The following is a 21,880-nucleotide window of genomic DNA, read 5'->3' as shown; positions in this document are numbered from 1 at the left end:
ACTTCAATGACAAATGTTATCTCAAGCTAGACTCAAAACAAACAGGAGCTGATTTCTCATGCAACATGAAGTTCAAATGCGGAACTACCTGTCAAAGGGATGTTAAGGATGCTAAAAGCTTATAGGGGCTCAAGAGGAGACTGAACAAATATTTGGAAGAGGAGGGTTTATTAAATAATAAGAAACAACACCTGTATCAGGAAATACCCAAAATGATAATGACCGTAAAGTGTGAACATTATACATGTCATTAGATACACTACCCTTATATCCTTCCTTAGATATTTAGGATACGGGAAATGGGAGGCTGGACAATGTGGATTTTTGCTCTGATCCTTTAGTTTTTTTAAATTCTTTCAGTACACCACTATTTCACACCCAATTTTAAGTTTAAATAAGCTAACTTAGAAATTTGAACTGTAAAATTATCTTTCATATGAAAAAACAAAGAGCACAGAAAGAAGATACTACATTCCCATTCTCTTCCATCTCTCCACTGCTAAACTAATTTTCCAATCTATTCTGTGCTCTCACTTGCTCTTCTCACACACACCCCCCCCCACAAAGCACATCATACATCTCATTTTCTTCAGCATCCTGGGCAGCATTTATACCACACACTACCCTAAAGGTCCTCTGCATATAGCTTGAGATCATCAAAATACCTAACACCATGAAGAAACCTACGTTTTCAATGTTAGCCTAGCTGGAACAATCAGATATTCACAATTATTTCCACCCCCCCCTTGATATAAAAGCTCTACATTTATTGAATATAACATTTGTAAGAAGCTTAATAAGGCATACCTTATCATATGGTAAGAGACCTTTCAAAGGAAAACGAAGGGTTGTAGGATCCAGCTTCCACGAGTTACACATGGCACCCGAGTTATTTACAACAGGAAGAAGACTACAGCGACCTACATGCAATGAAACAAATTCTAAGACAGTGAAACTGGCCTATCACTTAATCATTCTGATGCAAAACCTGGCCTCATCCACTTTTGTGTTCCCCTTAAATTTCCACTGTTTAAAGCTTTTCACCATAAGATTGCTTCAGGCTGATTTTAGTTTTAGAACCGATTTTCACCTAATAAAAAATCTAAGGAGTAAAATCACCATTTATTCAGATTGAGTACCCTGAAAAAGAGAGGTATTTGCAAATATTAATCTAAAAGTGCCCTTTTAGGTTACTAGAAGACTGTTTCATTACCATTGCTTGATCTAGGGATTTAATTTTGGCACACTGACCCTTTCCACAAAGAAAATGGCATTTCTAAAATAAGGGTATAATCTAGTCTTCCAGTTTTCACCCTGTAAGACAAATACGAGCAGGATTCTGTTAACTAGTAAACTGCTAAAACTAAAATGTCAGTAAACCAGTCAAATACAAGCATCTGTACTCCAATGGAGTACATGTAGCCAATGGAGATCTAGTCAATTCAGTCAGTGTAGGCCAATATGATTTAGTCATCATACACGAAGTTTTTGTACTGTAAATTTAGACCTGTTAGTAAGATTAAACACCTGAGATTTCTTTCAGTTGCTTACACACAGGCATCTGAACTGAACCCCCTAGCACACCTGTGTATCAGCATCTAAGTTTAGGTGCTTCAACTTTGACCTAAACCTCACTGTCAGTTCAAAACCCATGACTTCTATTGTCCAGACTGGCCATATCACTATCAGATAAAACAAGTAAAGAAACATTTCTTTCTTCCCTTCAACCCTATCTATGCAGGACATTTACACATGTAAGTCTTGTAAAAATCTGTGTGTGATCCCTGCAAGTCACATGCATAAAAGCTATGCCACATTTTCAATACACAAATAACTACATGCTTCTGAAGTACGTAATGCTTTGGAGCATTAGAATGAATTTACATTCTTAATCTCTGCACTGAGGAAGCTCAGTTGCAATAGACCTTGCTGAGACTTAAGAAATAATGCAGCTCCTAATAAGCTACCTAATTCTCAACGAAAACAGAAGATTTTTATCTTTTTGAAGAAAAATGCAACAGGCATCACAATCAAAACAGCCAAATTTTAACCTTCTGATTTCTAGCAATAAACAAAGGCGAGTGTTTCTTTCACAGAAAAGGAGAGCCAGTACTTATCTGGCCTCACAGAAGGTTCACACAGAAGCCTGCAGCAACAGCAAGGCTGAGCAGCTACAAAAGCTCCAATGGAAGCTGAAGTCATAAAATACTCCATGACTAACATATCAGTAGATTTGTATTAACTCAAAAGCCTTGAGCTTAGAAAATCTACAATTTTCTTAACTTCTACTGTAGTTAGAAACTACATGACCATGTAACAAGTCGTACATTTCCACTACCAGCTTGTAGTAAAAAATATTTTGAACACATCAATATAAATTTTCCCCTTCAGAGCAAAAACTGGGAAGTCTGTAACCAAACTGACAAGAATAAAGATACTTCATGAAACATAAGCTCTGAATAATTTAGCTTAGATGAATATATGCCCCAAAAGGTTATAAGAAAAAAAGGAGTTAAAAATGAATTAATTTAGTTTTAAGTCACTCATGAAATCATTCTCTTACCACAAATGGAATTTATTCTTGCGGTAGGTCTGAAGGTATCCACAAAATCCGATACTAAATTACCCAGTAACTGGGTGAGGACAAAAAAAATTAAAAGAAAGGTAAGGGTTTATGTTCCAGATACTAATAAGAGTATTTAAGACTTATAAATAGTTTGTATGTTTTTATAAAATAAACAGTACTCTAGTAAATAACTGGCTTACTACACATTTCAACAAGTCAGAAAAGTAATTCAAAACCTAAAACTACAAAAGGAAAAATGTGCCCTAATTAAGAAGGGTCAGGAAGCACTGTTCTCCGTTTGCACTCATATAAGAGTTTATATAATAACTGAAATAATATAGTATGCGTAAGAGAAACAATGCACACCATTTAGTAACAGATGATTTAAGACAAGTTTAGAATTTCTGTTCATAACAAATCTGTGCCTTTAAATAACAATTCCACAAAGCAGCTACATTAATGTATTAATTAAATAATTAATTTATAAACTAAACTAAATTAAATCTTGGCTCAAAAGAACTCAGTAATATTTTCCCCATTAATTCAAGGGAGTCAGGACTTAATTCTTTTCCAAAAACTTAGTTATTTTAACAGAATACAAAATTAAAAACTAGATCAACGTTACATTCTTTTTGGAAACAGTGACCACTTTCAATGCATGAGAGCCCCAAATATTTTTGTATGACTGAATTTAAACAAAAAGAAAACACCGGTCAGCTATTTAAAGTGATTCCTCTTATCTTGAAGCCATAGAGAAAGCACAAACTGGTAGATTAAGTGGGACCTGCATTTCCAAATGCATTCAACAAAACCAATTCAGTGCTTCTAGAGTTTTGAACATCAAACCAGAGGTCAGCACTACATCATCAATTTCATGCAAGAACACACAGAGCTGCTTACAATCACATCAAGCCTGTATAATTTCATTTACATGCCCGATCACAGACCTTACTGTTGAATAGAAGATTTTAAATCTTTGTTTAAATTTTATTTATAAAAACATAACTCATTTTGGTTTATGTGGAACAAAACCTCAGATTATATGCTTTGATATCATGTCATTACCCAATGGGGAAGTTTTCCTTCAGGATATAATTTTCTGATTTCTGTAACTGCAAAGTAGGCAGGTAACAAACACGCATTTCTTTCCAAAATGTAGGCTACCACCTATAAATAAATAAATAAAAAATACATCAGTGTAAAAGACTTTGGATAAGGTAAACAAAGGTTTAGTCTGTCTACTGAGGCAGCCCATGAAAATAGATATACCAATTAAATACTTCTTCTCAAGTCATATTCTGATAGAACATTAGTTTAAAACCTGCTTTTAATTGTACTGTTTAATCCTATGTAAATGTCTGCCCCTCTGCCTGCCTATGAAGTATTGAAAACAATTACTATTTTTATTCAATAAAAAATTAAGAAATTAATCTCAGTATTATAACTCATATATCTTAGGCAAATCAAATATTGGGCCTGACCCTCCTGTTACAGATTTTAGTGCTTATCTACAACTCCAAAAAAGCTCTTTGTTTACTGCATAAAATACAATTACAGAAAAGAATTAGAGCACAAAAAGTAAGTCTTTGCTGTTGAACTGTACCAACTCTCAGAGTCATCCCAGCTACTAGGAACTCACTAATAATAAAAGAATGAAGTCTATCTTCCTCTATAGTGATAATGTACAGAATTCAGATAGTTACCTCTCTTGCTGCTAAAAGCTGCTGTACAACAGCTGAGCTCACAGTGTTTGGAATTGTTAAGATTTTCTCTAGGATCACTTTCAATAGATCACGCACACCCTACAAGAAAGCACACAAAATTAATTTTCCCAGATACTCTTTATTTCTGGCAAAATGATTAGACAATCAATATGGTCAGACACTACTTGGACAGACACATTAGTTACACTAATGACATTAAGCCCCTTTATGGAACTTCTTAATCTCAGGATATCCCAGATGAGAAAGTAACTCTTGAAATTCTGATGTGCAGCCAGAGACATCCAACCTACAATGCGCTTTACAGGCTGAAAGAAGTACCATGTTGTATTTTATGGCTTTTTGGCTCTAACACACTCACCAATGCTGGTGAGGTGATTCTCTCCAAGAGATGCACTTTCCTCCTCCTTCTGTTAAGAGTTGTACCCTGCCAAAGACTCAGCTTTTAAGACATTTTTCCTACATAGCAACATAGGACAGAGCAGATAACAGAACTTAAGCCTCCATGCGTGATAGTATCACATCTACCACTTCTGCAACTGCATTAGGGGTATTTACCTTGTAACTGAAAGAGGGACGAAAGATGACTGTGCAATAAAGAGTAGGAAGAGTTTAGTTGTCCACACAGAATTACCCATTAAAGTTCAACTATGAAAAAGTATAAAAGGTGGTCTCACTGAATTATCTTTTTCTTTCATAATCAAAGCAGACTTTGAAATACTGTGTGTTTCTGGCACAGAATCATAAAAACAAAGCCAGAAAATGAAGCATCTTAGCACAAAGACAGGAACGGGTGGAAGATACCTTGTAGTCTACACCTCCAATAATCTTGCGGATCAATTTAAATGTTAATGCCCACAGCTGGGTCCTTTCCCATTCAAGCGTATCGGAGTTTATCAGAGATTCACAAACCATCCTAGCAGAAGGAGACAATGCAAGAATGAGTGACAGATAATAAGCATGTGTTCTCCAGCAATAATTTTACAACATCATCATAAAATAGCCTCCGATATTACAACTTCCACAAACCCTATTGATTGATTCATTCTGACATAGTTACTTACCTGGGTGGCAGAAGTCCAGTTTCTACTGCCATTGCTAAACAGTCATAAAGAAAAGAAATTCTTTTAGGACTATGCTGGCTATGAATGAACCTTACGATCCACTGGACACACTGTTCATGGGATTCCTGAAAAAGCAGTAGAATAGAGAAAGAATGTATTTACAGGCAGCGAAAAAAACTGTCGAATTCATATAGTACCCTAACACAAAGAGATGACACTAACACAAGAACAAGATTATAAATCTTATTTGTCCAGTTGTCTTGTTTTTCCTACAAGTCTTTCAATCTTACTTTGAAGCAGTCCAGTTGCTCAGTACTGGAAACACCTCATGGCTGAAACACTGATTTCTATAGTCAACTTTGGTTTTCACATGAAGTCAGCAGAGAATAGAATAAAATAAAATTGTTTTACATTATTCCTTCCCTTTTACAGTTACAATCAAATTCAGTGAAAACAGATGACCAGGTCTCCGATTACAGAACAGAGCCTAGAGGTATCTAACTTCTGGAAGGTAATTTTTGAACACAAACAACAATTTTTTTTTTTTTTTTCCCCTCCCCTACTTATTCACTTCTACTGGAAATCTTATAACAAACTCCCTTTTCTTATTTCTTTACTGTTATACTTTATTTGCTTATCCCTATTTACACTACACACCGACCTCTGCTGAACAACTTTATCATCTTATAAATGACAAAACTAATCGTTTTTCTCGCAAAGTCTTCCTATATTCTTTACTGCAGCATATCCGAAACTAGATCCTGAATGACTGGACACAGACCTTACAGCTTAAGTGTTTGCCTACTAGACAACATGTCACTATATTAAAAAAATTGTAAGAAACAAAATTAAATATTAACCTGGGAAAGACTGCTCCAAAACTGTCTAAAAGCACCCAGACAGCTGATCAGTTTGGTTCTCTCATCTTCAGGAGTGTCCATAAACATACTAATGCAAATAAAAAACATTAGTTATTAGCTGTACCCATTGAAAGAACGTAAGTAGAAAAACACATTTATATACCAAAAGTCTGACACAAATAAACTAACGTTGCACTCACCCAGGAAAAGCTTCTTCAATTACTTCCGTTTTCTGTAAGAGAAAAACTCTGAGTGAGCTATTGTGAGAAGGTTTCCTATGAGTATCACACCACTAGGATGAAGCCCAGAAGAGTAAGTCATACTGTGATAGGCCTGTATCAGAGAAAGGTTTATTTCTTCTGCTACACTCGACTCTTTCAAAGTTGAAATTGCTTTTTTTCATAAAAACAACACACCTTGTGGATTCAAACTAAGGCTTTTTGGTTTGTTTTGGTGGATTTTGAGATGGGATGGGTGGGGTTTTTTCCTTTTACTTCTGAACCCCTAGATACTAATTTACTTCGTGAAGTTGGATAAATTTTTGATTCTGTTATTGCAGCTTTTTTCATACTTTGAAAAAAAGTAGTATTTTTGAATTCCATTAAGTTTTTGTATCCTTTATGTTGCATGACAGACAGTAACACAAGGCAATTATTGCAGTTACTTTCTCATCTTAGTTTAGATCCACTGCTTTTTAAATTCCATTGAATAATTATATGGCCTTCCACAAGGTGAAATATATAGTGTGTATACATACATATAAAATATAGATAATATATATAATAGAAATAGTATATATTATAATATATAATAATATATTATTATATAATTATTATAATAATATTATAATAATATATATTATAATATTATATATAATATATACTACATATATGTATTACCATAGACCCACAGAACGGTTTGGGTTGAATAGTTCCTTAAGATCATCTAGTTCCAACCCCACTGCCATGGGCAGGGACAACTCCCACTAGACCAGGATGCTCAAGACACTGTCCAACCTGACCTTGAACACTGCCAGGGATGGATGGATATATGAATATCCAACTTATCTACTCTAAAACATTCCTTTTTTTTCCCTTACATCCTCCCACTCCACTTTATATAAAAAAAACAAAACAAAACAAAACAAACCCCTCCGTTTTGCTCAAAGGCTTCTACATCATTATTCTAATACATCAGCAAAGAAGTTCTGGAAAATACTATTCTACAACTATTTCTACCTTCTGTAAGAATTTCACACTATACACAGATGTGATCTGTAACTAACCACTATGTATTTTCATTTTATATTGTAGAAATAACAGCATGTAACCAAATAACCTTTCTGGCAAACCTTTTCAATCACACAGCCTATAACCACCTCTCACTGCTACTCACAGCTTTCTCAAGACACAAAAAGGAAACTGATACTCATCTGTTCTATACAGAAACTTAAGGTTCATTGCTGTCTACCAAGTCAGTAATAGCAGCAGTGAAAGCAACAACTTGCTATTTTCTAAGTTCTGGCTTCAAAAATGCAGTGAAACTTTGTAAGGGCCTTTTTGCTTCTTCCATAAAAATTTTAGGCAAATAACATTGCTTAAAAACAGGCAATGTGACAATACAGTCAAATTGCAATGTTAAACATTAGAAAACATAATCTGAATGACAGTGCCCAAACAAGAAATCAGTTGGGTATGGGTAATTACAATGCTATGAGCAACTTAACACCATTTAAAGAAAAGTACATTGTGCATTTTATAATACAAATTTAAAACAGGAAGCAAAACTCAACCTTCCCTCTACAGAGATTCATCTTACAGACACCACCTTTCAATTACAACTCTCTCTGGGACCTACACACTCTTTCCAGTTCAGACAGTTTGACTAACCTCCTCCCTCTGAAACATCAGTCAGGCTCCTGTTCACAACCTTATCAGCTACTGTTACCCCAGTGTTTCCAGCCATGAAGTGCCCATATCTACCAAGAAGCTCATTCATTAAAGCTTTAAAAATCAACGACTTAATGACCCAATGACTTGTTCACTAAGGGAAAGACCGATATAACTAATTTGATATCCCTCTATGATAACATCACCCACCTACTGGACCAAGTGAAGGCCGTAGATGTGGGTTTTCTGGATTTTAGTAAGTCTTTCGATAGTGCCCCTCACAGCACCCTTCTAGACAAGTTGTCCAACTGTGGGATAAACAGTGGGTTCACAGTGCGCCGGGTGAAGAATTGGCTGAAGGGCAGAGGTCAAAGCATGGTAGTGAATGGGGCTGCATCTGGCTTGCAACTGGTCACAAGCGCTGTTCCTCAGGGCTTGATTTTAGGCCCAGTTCCATTCAGTGTATTTATCAACAATCAGAATGCAGAAGTTAAATGCACCATTACCAAGTTTGCTGACGATATCAAACAGGGAGGTGCTGCTGACTCTCTCAAAAGGACAAGAGGCCTTGCAGAGAGATCTAGGTACATTGGAACACGGGCCTATGATTAGCGGAATGAAATTTAACAATTTCAAATGCCAGATCCCGCATGTAGGACAGAGTAACACTGGGAACAAGTATAAACTGGAAAAGAAATGGCTGCAGAGCAGCCCTGCAAAAGGGGATCTGAGGGTGCTGGTCAACAGCAGGCCCAACACGAGTCAGCAGTGTGCCCTGGCAGCCCAGAGGGGAAACTGCATCCTGGGGTGAATCACACAGAGCATAACCAGGTGGTCAAAAAGAGGTGATTATCCCACTGTATTTAGTGTTGGTGCAACCTCACCCTAAATACTGTGTGTAGTTCTCAGCCCCAAAGTTTAAGAAGACTGTCAAGGTCCTTGAATGTGTCAGAAGGAAGCCAACAAAGCTGATGAAAGGGCTGGAAGAAATGTCCTATGACAGAAGCAGCTAAAGGCTCTGGACTTGTGTAGGAGAGGAGGCTGAGGGGCAACCTCAGTGCTCTCTACAGCTTCCTGAGGTGGAGGACGTGGAGAGGGAGAAGAGACGTTGTCTCTTCTCCCTGGCATCCAGACGGGTTCAAAGCTGCACCAGAGAAGGCTTAGACTGGACATTAAGAAGCATTTCTTGACAGAGACAGCAGTCAAACACTGGAAGGGGCTCCCTAAAGAGGTGGTCAATGCCCCAAGTCTAACAGTGTTTAAGATGCATTTGGGCAATGCTCTAGATAACGTGCTTCAACACGTGATCAGCACTGAATTGGTCAGTTGCACTAGATGATTGTCACAGGCCCATTCCAACTGAAATAGTATATTCTAGGCTATTCTAGTTACCTACCAAACCACGCTTCATTTTGGAAGTACCACTGCGTGTCTGTATCTCCACGACTTACGCCATTATGGTGGCTTAAGAGAAATGTCCCCTCAAGACATCCATCTACTCACAGCCTCCTTCGAAACGTTTCCTTAAAAACTGCTTATTCTACAGTGAACTTGGCACAATACAGCTTGGTTGTGGGTAAGCAATCCGCGTCAGGAAAATAAAAACACTTATTCTCCCCGTTTTCTGTTCTTCTTCAGGATTCCCTCCACCCCCCCACTTCTCAGAGGAAGCACGGCGGGCCGCACGGCCCCGGCTCGACCTACCCACAGCGCTCCCCCGGCCCCGCGGCGGCGCTCCGACCACGGACTCACCACCACCTCCTCGAAGATGCTCTGTAACTGCGTCTCCATAGGCACCATGGGAATCGCCATGGTGCCAGGATCAGCGCCGGGGCCCCGCCGGGGCCTTTCTCAGGCGGACACGGCGGTGCGGAGACCCCTCCCGCGCCGGAAGCTCCGTCCCCGATTCCTGATCCCGCCCCTCCGCTGGAAGCGAGTGCTTGGCCCGGCCGTTCCGGCGGGCGCAGCGTTCCGTCTCTGCCCGCCCCCTGCCGCCCTGTCTGCGGGGTGGGAGCGCTCCCTGGCGGAGCGGCGGCGGGAGGCGGGAAGAGATGGCGAAGCGGGAGGAGGAATTGCAATTTACAACCTGGGAGATGACTCTTTGAGATTTATTTGCTTGCTTTTTGTTGTTTTGTTTGTGCTTGTTCGGTTGAGTTTTTTTGGGGTTTTTTTGTTTGTTTTTTTTTGGGTGGGAGGGTGGTGGTGTTGCTTTTATGGGTTTTTTGGTGTTTTGTTTTTTTTTTTTTTTTTTTTGTGTGTGTGTTTTTGTTTTGTTTTGTTTTGTTTTGTTTTGTTTTGTGGTTTTTTGGGGGGTTTGTTTGTTGGTTGGTTTTTTGGGTTTTTTTTTGTTTTGAACCATAATATTTGGTTAGACTTTTTTGTTTCTTGAATAATCAGTTCTTAGAGTAATCTGACAAAATACATGTCCTATAGCAGGCGGGTTGGAATTAGATGATCTGTAAAGTCCCTTCCCACCCAAACTGTTCTGTGATTCTATGTTCTGGTTCTTTTCAATGTTCTTATGGGACTATAGTTTGCTGTAATTACTATCAAGTTGGAATTACTCATTCCTGTAAAAAGTCATAGAAAAAACTGAAAATGCATTTGGCTGACAACATATGAGGACACATCAGATATTGGCAGTGGTTTTGAAATTAAAAATAAATGTAAAATACCAACTCAAGACAGTGTTAAAATTTTGTGGCTCTTTGTGTTTTCTGAGCTGCCTGAGGATGCTTGGCTGTGAACTTAAATTCAGCTAGGCACAAACTTATGTCTACAGCAGAAGAATAAAGACGATCATCCCAAATTCTAAGGTCCCAGAACAGCACAAAATTAACATTGCCAGGCCTGGAGTTGAGTGGAAAATAACCCATAGCGGGAAAACTCATGTGGAATTGAATAGAGGATGATTTGTTATAAATGTAAATAGCTTTTGTATAAGCAAGCCTCAAAGAATATATAACATAAGCAATGAGAACAGTTATAAATAAATTTTAGATGTACTCCAGGAATTTGGGATATGCAGGGCACCAGCACTTGCCCGGCTAGCAAAGGGGTGTGCTGTAGCAAACAGGCAGTAGTACACATAGTTGAAGTCAGTGTAGTCTTGTCAGTAATGGGAAATGCCTGGTTGGAAAACAAATAATGCTTAATTGTACAGAGCTTACCTACATACACATGTAATGAATGATCGCTGAAAACAGAAAGGATGCCATTGTACTTGCTTGTGTTTCTTCTATGGCTGGGCTGCCTTCAGTTTTAACAGAAAGCTATTTATTCTGTAAGAAATGTTCATTATCCTCCTCACTGTGTGCTTATTTAAAGTGTGTTTCAGTACAGTCTGACATGCCCTTGGATGTCCTGTTAACATGTGGTGTCAGTACTTGCCCATCCTGGGGAGATCGGCTCATAAATTATCTAAATGGCAACCCCCAGGATAGGTGTCTACTCTAGTTCTATGCCAAGCTCCTAATCCATTCCCATCATGATCTGTAACGGACTTGGAAATGGAGCCTAAAAGAAGCATTTTTACTCATCATTATGTCTTATCGTTCTTCTGAGGACCAGTCTCTTCCCATTCTTACTTTTTCTGCCGTACTACTCTGTCACACTCACAGGCTAACAGCCATTCCTAACTGTGCCTTGGGCTCGAGATCTTGATCCACTCTTGACATGTATCAAGCCAGAATCTGTCCACAGCTTTGTGCCTAATACCACTTTCTTTTGATTTTAGGTCATTAATCAACATTAAGCTGTACTTACCATGCCAGCCCAAATTTAACTGGTTACCTTTTATAGACAGACTTGGTCTGTCCTTTACTTAATGTCCAGAAGGAGGAACAGCACATATCTTAGGCGTTGCCTAAGGTGTCTCTGCCAAGGTAGGAAGCCCTGTCAGACTCTTCATATTAGGTAACACAGAGCCACAAGCGTCACCAAACAAGGAAAGTGGCATTTGCATGTGGAAGAAATTACCCTCTTCATCCAGAGACAGAAAATGAAATACACTTTTTAAATTGACTGTAAATATGATGTCACTCTGGCAAAAAGCCTTCACCAAAATGACTGGTTTTTAAAGGATAATAAACATTTAGGAGGAAAGTGGTTAATCTTTGTTGTTTGGTTTTGTTTGTTTGTTTGGTTTTTTTTTCACGTGAGTGGCATTCATTTTAGAAGATGGATGCCAAATAAGTATAAAGGTGTCTTTTAATTGGTGATATGTAAGTTCTGTCTAGTTCTTGATGGCCTTAGAGGACTTTCACCTGCTTTATATTAGTAGCTTAAAACCACAGGAATTGTAGTGAAAATTGAAAGCGGTTGCAACACAATGCTAATCTGAAATGTCTCTCCCTGTTTCCCTAAGGTTCTTGCTAACATGTATATATGGCAAGATGTCCTGCCTGTGTTCTTTGAAACCATCTTCCCATTTCTGGAAGTTCCAGATGAACCGGGAACTACCATTTGACCATAGGGGAATGGGTTTGTCTGTACCCTATACCTGCACTTGTATAGGGTCACACTGTATGCTCACTTTAACTTTACAATTCATTAACTGAGAACGGAAAGGATAATTGATAATTTCCTCTTTGCTGTTGGTTTCTTTACTCTTAAGTATTGATCATATGGATTGCTTTTTTATGTGAATTGTCTTTTGGTAGGGATGAAAAGAAATATTTTTAAACTTGTGAGGCCTTTGATCTTTAAACGGAAAAGTCTGGGTTCTTGGTTAATGTTCATGAAGTTTTATATTATTATTTTATCAGTGAGAAATTTCATAGAAATTAATCATGTGGGCAGTGAAATTGGAAATTTGTGAAATTAGAGAAATGATTAGGTAGAAGCAAAATCAAATATATGAGATAAATTATTTTATTTTATATCAATAGGATCAGAAATTAATCCTGAGTGCCTATATTGATGATTCACACTCTCAGTGGTCAAATTCGCTTCTTCTGTAAATTTATGTATTGGTTTTGGCTGGGATGGAGCTAATTTTCTTCATAGTAGCTTGTATGGTGCTGTGGTGATTTGTGATGAAAACGGTATTGATATGCACACAGAGTTTAGCTATTGCTGAGCTGTGCTCAAGCAAAGCCTCAAGGGCTTTCTCTGCAATTAGGCTGGGAGTGCACAAGAGCTTGAGAGGGGGCACAGCTGACCCCAACTGACCAGTGGGACACCCCACACCATATGACGCTGTGCTCAGCAATGAAACCTTGTGGTGAAAGAGGAAGAACTGGAGACTTTAGGAGTGATGGTATTTCTCTTCCAGAGTAGCCATTACACATGGTGCTTTCCTGGAAGTGGCGATTTTGATTTGCTTGTGTGTGTGACTTTGCTTTACCTATGAAACTGTCTTTATCTCAATTTACAAGTTTTCTCACCTTTATGCTTCCAGTTCTCTCTGCAACCCACTGCAGGGGAGTGAGAGAGGAGCTGTGTGGTTCTGAGCTGCCTACTGGGATTCACACACAGGAATGCTTTTTTGTGTTCAGTGTGGGGCAAACTGGGGTTCAAGATAACAACAGGTTTGACTGGAATGTGCTACAGCAGATTTATAACTAGTATGGCTGTTTAGCTATTAATTGTCAGGCTCCTGCACTTGCCACAGGACTTGCTTACTTTACTGTATATTAGAGTCTAATGATTGTTAGTGGCTGCTGTTTGCTGTAGTGCTTATCATCTTAGTCTGCTGTGCCAAGGAACATTTCTGTAACAGCTCTGATCATGTGTCTGGGCTGGCAAATGGCCAAGGCATTGCTGCTGTTGCTGTACTGCTGTAGCAGGCATGCTGCAGCTCCAGTCTGAACTCCAGTCGAAGGGACTATGACCTGTATGCTGGAGCAGATACACCCCAAAATGTCTGTGGCTGTGGATAGATCCACAGTGGAGCAGGTACAGTCATGAATCATAAACTCAGGTAGGTTGAAAAGATCCTTAAGGTCATCAGGTCCAGCTGTTAACCTAGCATTGCCAAGTCCACCACTAAATCATGTCCCTAAGCACCACATCTATGTGTCTTTTAAATACCTCCAGGGATGGTGACTCAACCACTTCCCTGGGCAGCATCTTCCAGTGCTTCACAATCCTTATGGTGAAGAATTTTTTCCTAATACCCAATCTAAACCTCCCCTGGCACAGCTTGAGGCCATTTCCTCTTCTCCTGTCACTTGTTACTGGGGAGAAGAGACCAACACCTACCTTGCTCCATCTTCCCTTCGGGTAGCTGTAGAGAGTGATAAGGTCTCTCTTCAGCCTCCTTTTCTCTGAACTAAATAAGCCCAGTTCCCTCAGCCACTCCTCAAACATCACACTCATACTCATCACACTCACACCCACATTCATCGTCACCTCATCAGGCTTGTGCTCTATACCCTTCACAAGCTTCACTGCTCTTCTCTGGACCTGTTCCAGCAACTCAAAGTCTTCCTTGTAGCAAGTGACCCAGAACTGAACACAGTATTCGAGGTGCAGCCTCACCAGTGCCGAGTACAGGGGGACGATCACTTCCCTAGTTCTCCTGGCCACATTATTTCTGATACAAGCCAGGATGCTGTTGGCCTTCTTGGCTGCCTGGGCACACCGCTGGCTCATATTCAGATGGCCAGTGACCAACATTCCCAAGTCCTTTTCCACTAGGCAGCTTTCCAGCTGAGGGAAGGTGCTGCAGCCTGTGTATGAGTTCATGCCAGAATGTGGGCAAGGGAAGGAATTAATTGCAATTTTAAACTTCATAGCTTCATTCAAAGGGACCAGATATAGTGGTGACTGTAATGGATATAACTTAAAGTTGTAACCTGTTGTTTTGAGTTGTGTGTTATAAGAAGTACTGTAGCAGAAATCACCTGAACAGAGGACAATCCTCACAAGATGCCCTGCTAGTGTGACCCAACCTGAATAGGTTTTGGTAGCCAATAACCCCACTACACACTGTCTTTCCTATCCTGAACAACTACTGTAACAGATAAAGTCCTGGTTATGAAAGAAGTGAACTCAATGGGCATATTATGGGCATTTCTGTAGTCTAAAGGAATTATATCTGTCTGCATATGAAAGGAGGGGTGTGTGTGTGATTAATGGAGATGTATTGGATAATGTGGGACCTGAGCATGACACAAATGGTATAGAATAAGGGGTAGAGACTGAAATGTTCTGGTCTGTGATGGAGTTAATTTTCTTCATATCAAGTCATATACTGCTATGGTTTTGGGGTTTTTTTTATTAATTACAGATATTATAAATTTACTTATTATAAATTACAGCTCATGCAGTGCTTAAGTTTCAAATCAGATCCACATTTGAATAGTTACACTTGCATAGCCTAGTAGGCTATGCAGGTGCATTTTTGTAACAACCAACCAGTAATGCAAAAACGACACAAATTAACCACCAAATTGAAAACCAAATAGATTTGAAATTGTTCTTAAACAAAACCTTTTTATTTTTTATTAAAATTGGTTTGGCTATATGCACTTAGTTTTTAATGTGTACATCTATTAACTACTGAAAAAACCATACAACAAGCTGAAAGAAGTATGTGACAAAGATGGATTGAAACTAAATGGGAGGAATCCTCTGGTGCTAAATAAGGCAAAGCACCTGAAAACAGGCTTGACAGAGCAGGAGTTAAGGAACTGTTTACTTTCATATTGTTTTTTTTCTGATGTATTTAACACTCTCTTTGAAGATAACAAATACTCTGGATGACAAGCTTTTAACTGAATACTTGAGGACTTGAATTTGTGTCATTTTTGCATTTTATTGCTTAGCAACATATTATTCCTAATCTCCAGTTAAGAGTTTACTTAGTGCCGTTCTTATCTTGTAATGTGACAGACAGGTTCTCTGTACACAGATAACGCTTTTCAGCCATTGACCTTTCTGAATCGTTTTCCTGCTTACTTTGGCTTACTGCAACGGTATTACTGATGCAAATGCTAGGATCTCATAAAAAAACTATGAACAAAGTACATATACACTTGAAGCAGGAGTAGGAGCCTTTCAGTCGCAGCTAACCCAGCTGGGGAGGCTGAGGAACGGAGCCCAGAGGCAGATACCAGCAAAATGGAGCTTCAGGATCATATTATCAAGCATCAAAGCAAACATTTGGATGGGGTGTATTTAAACCCAACAAACTATGTGAAGAAAAAAACCCTCCTGAAATACAAAGTCATCTGCGCTGTAAGTACGTGCTGTTCTTCAGGGCTGCTAGTTTAACAATTCTCAAATTGCAGGATTTTTAGAAGTTTCATTGTATTGATCATTCAGGGTAGCTTGGTAATTGGTGCTTAAAGTTTTACTGCATGAATGCACTGACTTCACCGGCAGATTTCTGAAGTTCTTCTGATACCTATCAAGCAAATTGTTTGTTTGCTTTGCTTTCTGACAGTTATCTGCACTTTTTGTTTTACTACCGTAATCTGACAGTTCTTTTGCACAGGCAAAGACATTGCTTCAATACTTTATTGTACACGTTTGTTTAAAACTATGCGTTTGTGGCCAAAGCAGCCACAGTTCCTTTTTGCTTACTTTTTTATCTTTGGATTTGTCATTAACAAACCCGAACTTGTAGGCAAACTGTTGATGAAAAACACTCAGGAAGCAGGGCATGGCAAAAACTGATGAACCGTTTCGGCTGTCTTGTATATGATAAAGTGTGGCGGTTTTGTTACGTTTTTAAAATCTTTTGTTGTAGCCAGTACAGTTTTAAGCTTCTGTTTGTAACCACAAAAGAAACAATCATTTATATATATATATGTATATACGTTTGGACAAGCTCTTGCATCTGTAAATTGGAATTTAGAGAAAATGAGAAGTACTGATTTTATTAAGACTCAAAACTTAATTTTGAAAACAGCACTATGAAAGAGAGATAAGTTACAATATTCTTTAGCTCTATGTCATCTGTACAATTGGACATAGTACAACTTCCTATTTAATGCTGCATTGAGCAAGGATTGCATAACATATGAGGGAAATACTGGAAATCGAGAAAAAAAGAGAAGATAAAATGACAGACATTCCTTCCTTAATTCTTCACTAAAAATAAATGAATAATGAGGAACAATGTGAGAAAAAATGCCTACCTGTAAAGGAAAGTAATTTATGCTTTCAAGGGGTACTTGGAAGAGTAAAGTGAGAAATATAAGTATCCTAAAACTTATTATTTCTTTCAAATACATTAGTTTCAAATGTGTACCTGTATAAAAAAACCCAAAAACCAACAAAACAACAAACCAAAAATCTAAATATTGGAAGTGTAAACTGTTAATATTATTCCACACCATTTATTTACCTTTTTTTTTTTTTTTTTTTTTTTTTAATAAACTATATCCATGAAGTACTTCCTTGGCAACTTTTTCCTGAAAGCTTAGACAGAGAATTGTGTACTCACAAATAGCAATCACACTGTCTAATAAGTCCTCCAGATAGCAGAGTGTATGCATTAGGAACAACTTTTTTATTAATAAGGAGACATAGTCCTGAATTTAGACATAGAATTTAGCTGTGGAAAGTCTGAGGATTTCAATAGGTGCTACCAATGTTGTTTCATCTTAAGGATGAATGCCCCAAAATCAAGGGTTTTTCTGTAAATACTAAAAGAAATGCAGTATCTCATCTGTACACCTTGGGGTTTGGGTTTTTACTTCATCTCTGCCATTGCTTGCAGTGGTGGAATGTTTGCTGTTGTAATAATTGTACTTTCTACTTAGTACAATCCATTTATTTCAGTTACAAATGTGAGTTTTAATGAAATTGCGAGGTAAAACCATAGTGAACTTCAAGGTGAAGAATGTGTTCCCTGGTGACAGGGCTTATCAGTACTCAGTGAAAAAAGACCTGTTAGGTTACCCTGGTAGTGTTATCTTCCCTGCCCAGAAAGAGTGGTTGTCAAATGTGCCCTCTTGTGTCATCTGTACAATGGTGTGCCAAAATGTGGTCTGATTCTCCATCTTTGCTCCTATTTTGGATATAGGATTAAACTGCTGCCTTCACACCTGGGGTCTCTTTTTGAGGGACTTCAGCCTTTGTGCTACTTTGGGCAATCTGTCCAAACATGCTTATCTCACCTGCCTCTCTGACCCAGTTCTCTCACCAATTCCATTTCCGTTCCTGGTTTGAGGCTATTTCTCATGTACAAAAGCTGGGGAGTGAGCAGCAGAAAGAAAGTAACTGTGGGAGAGAGAAAGCGTGAAAGAAGTAGCTTTTGCATTGCTGGCGTTTGGTGTTGCTTGGGAAAAAATCAGTGACATGAGGCTGAAGAGGGTGGGGAGCAAGGGAGAAAACAGGAAATTCTTGAGCACAGTTGCAAGGAACATAGCAGCAGGAGGAGAAAGTGTGGGGTCTGTAAGAAGCCCCTTCCTCTGTGTCTGTCTAGAGGAAGAGGTATGTGTCATGTCAGGCTCACAGTTAAGTCTCCTAGTTGTCCCTGTTACAGAGCTAGCTGATGGTGTGCCACACTCCTGACTTTCTCACTTGTGTGGCTGGACCTTTCTGGGCTATGTGAAGGAGGAATGTGTGCTTAGACTACCCTGGTGTGGAGCTGCTCCATGGCCAAATGGTACGCCTACACCTGAGAGCTGAGCAGCACTCCTTGCTGCCACACTTATGCCTAGTACCTGCAAGGCAGGATGGGCATTGACAAAGAGCATACGATGGTTTTGTGAGCAAGGATGTGGAAAAAGTAACAGGGTGGTGTATTTGCACTTGATTATATCCTACCATACATTTTTTCTCAGCTCCTTATAATTGCTATAGTCTCAGTTAAGAGACTCCATTACAGTAATACTGAGAATGAGAGTAAGCCTCTCTTATTTCTGCTTTATTTTGAATCTTATTTGCTAGTGCCTGCTGGTCGCTGGAATTGGCAGGAGACAAAAGAAGTCTCTGACACAAAAATGAGGAGTAAACTGGGATGGTTTATGGTGGTCTTCTGTGACATGCATTTTCTTTTCCATCATTGCCTTAGTGAATATGAACATATGAATGTGCATGCCCTATGAAATATTCTTGAAAGGGTAGTCACTTTTCACTGCGCCTTTCAGCCAACATATGTCACCATTCATATTGAGTGTCTGTTAAGCTGATAGAGGTCTCCTCAGCTCTTTCCCTATCTCCCAGACCTTATGCTGCTTTCTGTTATGGGGATTCCTTGAGCTGTTTGTCTGTTTCTATTTGCCTCTTTTCCATCTCTGAGCTTGCTAATTTATTATGAGAAACTGGCATGTGGTTGAAGATGTGACACTTGCAATCCCAATCCAGCTGAGTTTCTTAAGAAATCCTTGGGAACATTTTAAGAAAATACAGAAGGTAAATAAAGGAATTACCTTCTTTTTTACACAGATAAATAATTTGCAAAGTGGGTAAATATGTTGATTACTTCCTACTATCTTTTTCCCAGCAAAGATTTTCTGGATTGCAACATGGGACTAACAGTAGGTTAAAAGTGCGGTATTAAGGCGTTGGCTTGTAAGCAGTTCACAAGATTATAATTCTTGTGCTGGTTCTATCTTCAGGCTCAGAATGTCTCCAATTTTTTGATGAACAAGTTCAGAGAAATTATTAGTTAATAAGAAATCATAGGTTCACAAAAATAGTAATCACAAAGTTATTTCTAATAAACGTAACATTTTATCACAATTGTGAACTTAAATTTTCTTGTGTCTATGTGACAGGTTCTGCTGTGTGCTTTGCTGGTTGTATCCCTGGGATTAGGTTTGGGACTAGGACTGAACCGTGGAGCTCAGGAGCAAGGTATGTTTATAATACTTTCAGCATAGTTACTGCTGAAGCTAGATCTGGTAAAAATGCGATTGGCATAGTTCGGGTGGCTAATGTTAAAACTGTTCATTAATTTTCTCTGCCAACTTCAATTTCTATAAAGCTATGGTAAAAAGGAGATAATGGTTTGATTAGATGGAATGTAATTTTTTAATTAGAAAAACAAAGTAATGTTTTGATGTCAGGGGCAAAGCCCTATGAGAACAAACAAACCACATGGTAAATAAAACACTTCCTTTAGAACCAAAAGAATAATAATCTCATACTGGAGGAGTTCAAGGAAGTACAGCCTCTTTTCATTCCTAATTAACACATATTGAACTTCTTTACTTACTTATTCATCACGTCTTAGCTCCTTCTGAGATCCTTCAATATTAGGGGCCTAGCAAATAGGATGAGATGGAACTGTAATTGCTTTTGATAGTGCATATGTTGTATTACAACTTTCTGTGTAAAATATGTAGATACCAACAGCCTGAGCTTCACTGGCATTTACATGAAGAACTTGGTCATAGTTGTAGTAAGTGAAAGATGGCACCAAATTAGCATGTTAACATTTTTATGACTAACTGCAGATGTTACAGAGCAACCTTAAATAGGGACTAACTTTATTTCCTACTTTCATAACTAGAGCTATTTGGAAAACATGAATTAGATATACACAATATTATGCTGCGGAGTGAGTGGTGAAGCCTCAGCCCTGAGTGGCACACACCTTTATGCAGTTGCATTTGCTATGAGGGCAGTGGGAAAGAGGAGCAAGTGTTCACAGTCCATATATGTGCTGAGGCTTGTGGATGGAGTCAGGAGGACCTGGCAATCTATATTTTTAAAGATTAGCGCAGAGTTTGCATTTGGTGACAGTACAATTGATAATGTTTATATACCAAAGTATATTTCTTTATAGCTCCTGTAATTTTACTGACTATTCTAAATAAAAGTTAATGAAATACTAAATTCCTGACCTTGCACAGTTATGTAAACATTGTAAAGAAATTAGAAACGAGAGTTGCCAATCATGTGGAGTATGAACAGTTGCATTTCACACAGAGGAAAAGGGTTATATTTTTATATTTTCTGACTTAGACTCACCATTCAGTATAATTTTAAACTGGGTAGACCGTCTGAACGACTTTAAGTTGTTTAAAAGCCAATGGATAGAGGAAAAATGAAATACGCTAAACTTCAGCCAAAAAAAGCAAAGACAGACTGAATATGTACATTTGTGAGAAAATGTAGGTCTTCCTTGGCAGAACAGACTCCACTCATAAAACACTTAACCCTCAATTTCTTCTTGCTATCTCTACTTTTGACAGATACACTTATGCTCATTATATATATTGTTATTCTAATTATTTGTAAAGCTTTCTTGCATTGAACTATAGTTGTTGATATAAGCTCTTAAACTGCAAGGTACAACATGAGAACTCTCTACATGTGAAACAAGGTGGCTAGCTTGAAAAAAAATAATTTTAGCTCTATGTGTTTTCTACACAATGGATATTAAAGCCCAAATTCTGTAGGCAGTGCACCTGCAAAAGCATGAACCTTTTGGCAACTATAACAGAATTGCACCAGCAAATCTGAGTAGTTGTACCTATAACTGTCTAGCATTGAGTGGACAAGAAAGCTGGAAATATAAGTGTTCAGGGTGCTTCAGACTTTTTCTGCAGTATAAAGAATGCAGACACAAGGCTTGTCGTTGTGGAGGCTAGTGTGGAACTGTGGAACTAGTGTGGAGATTTGGACTTGTCCTCAGGTGTCCTTGGGAGAGCCAGAGAATTCCCTTTGCCCTGCACGGAGGTGTCAGAGTTGTGGTGAGAAAATACATGTCTCTGTATCCAACTCGAGGCCCTTTATTTGAACCCTTTTCTTTCTTTTGATCAAAACAGCCAAACTTGCACATTTTCAAGGGATGTTGTAATAACTCAGGAAACAGATTTGGGAAATTATTCAATACATTTTTCCCCACAGTCCATGCCTGTGATCTATTCAA

General features: G+C 38.5%; 2 protein-coding genes across 3 annotated transcripts in view; one reads left to right on the top strand and one right to left on the bottom strand.

The window, feature by feature from the left end:
• Nucleotides 1-10,950, bottom strand: part of MED23 (mediator complex subunit 23) — a 40,896-nt gene extending 29,946 nt beyond the window's left edge. Inside the window, exons 1-9 of the mRNA XM_080616156.1 lie at nucleotides 9,853-10,950; nucleotides 6,412-6,443; nucleotides 6,212-6,299; nucleotides 5,352-5,476; nucleotides 5,092-5,203; nucleotides 4,270-4,368; nucleotides 3,632-3,733; nucleotides 2,564-2,633; nucleotides 808-920 (exon numbers count right to left, since the gene is read on the bottom strand). Of these exons, the coding sequence (XP_080472282.1) occupies nucleotides 808-920; nucleotides 2,564-2,633; nucleotides 3,632-3,733; nucleotides 4,270-4,368; nucleotides 5,092-5,203; nucleotides 5,352-5,476; nucleotides 6,212-6,299; nucleotides 6,412-6,443; nucleotides 9,853-9,912 (801 nt within the window). The 5' untranslated portion in view covers nucleotides 9,913-10,950. The remainder of the gene's footprint in view (nucleotides 1-807; nucleotides 921-2,563; nucleotides 2,634-3,631; nucleotides 3,734-4,269; nucleotides 4,369-5,091; nucleotides 5,204-5,351; nucleotides 5,477-6,211; nucleotides 6,300-6,411; nucleotides 6,444-9,852) is intronic.
• A 4,982-nt stretch (nucleotides 10,951-15,932) lies between these two features.
• The window catches only part of ENPP3 (ectonucleotide pyrophosphatase/phosphodiesterase 3), a 37,690-nt gene continuing 31,742 nt past the window's right edge, over nucleotides 15,933-21,880 (top strand). For both annotated transcript variants that reach the window (XM_080616151.1, XM_080616150.1), the window contains exons 1-2: nucleotides 15,933-16,284; nucleotides 19,779-19,857. In XM_080616151.1, the coding sequence (XP_080472277.1) occupies nucleotides 16,168-16,284; nucleotides 19,779-19,857 (196 nt within the window). In that variant the 5' untranslated portion in view covers nucleotides 15,933-16,167. The remainder of the gene's footprint in view (nucleotides 16,285-19,778; nucleotides 19,858-21,880) is intronic.

The sequence above is a fragment of the Psittacula echo genome (genome assembly GCF_963264785.1).
Source record: "Psittacula echo genome assembly, chromosome: 4".
NCBI classification, from domain to species: Eukaryota; Metazoa; Chordata; class Aves; order Psittaciformes; family Psittacidae; genus Psittacula; species Psittacula echo.
Note: the sequence above shows the minus strand (reverse complement) of the source record. Positions and strands in the feature narration are given on the sequence as shown.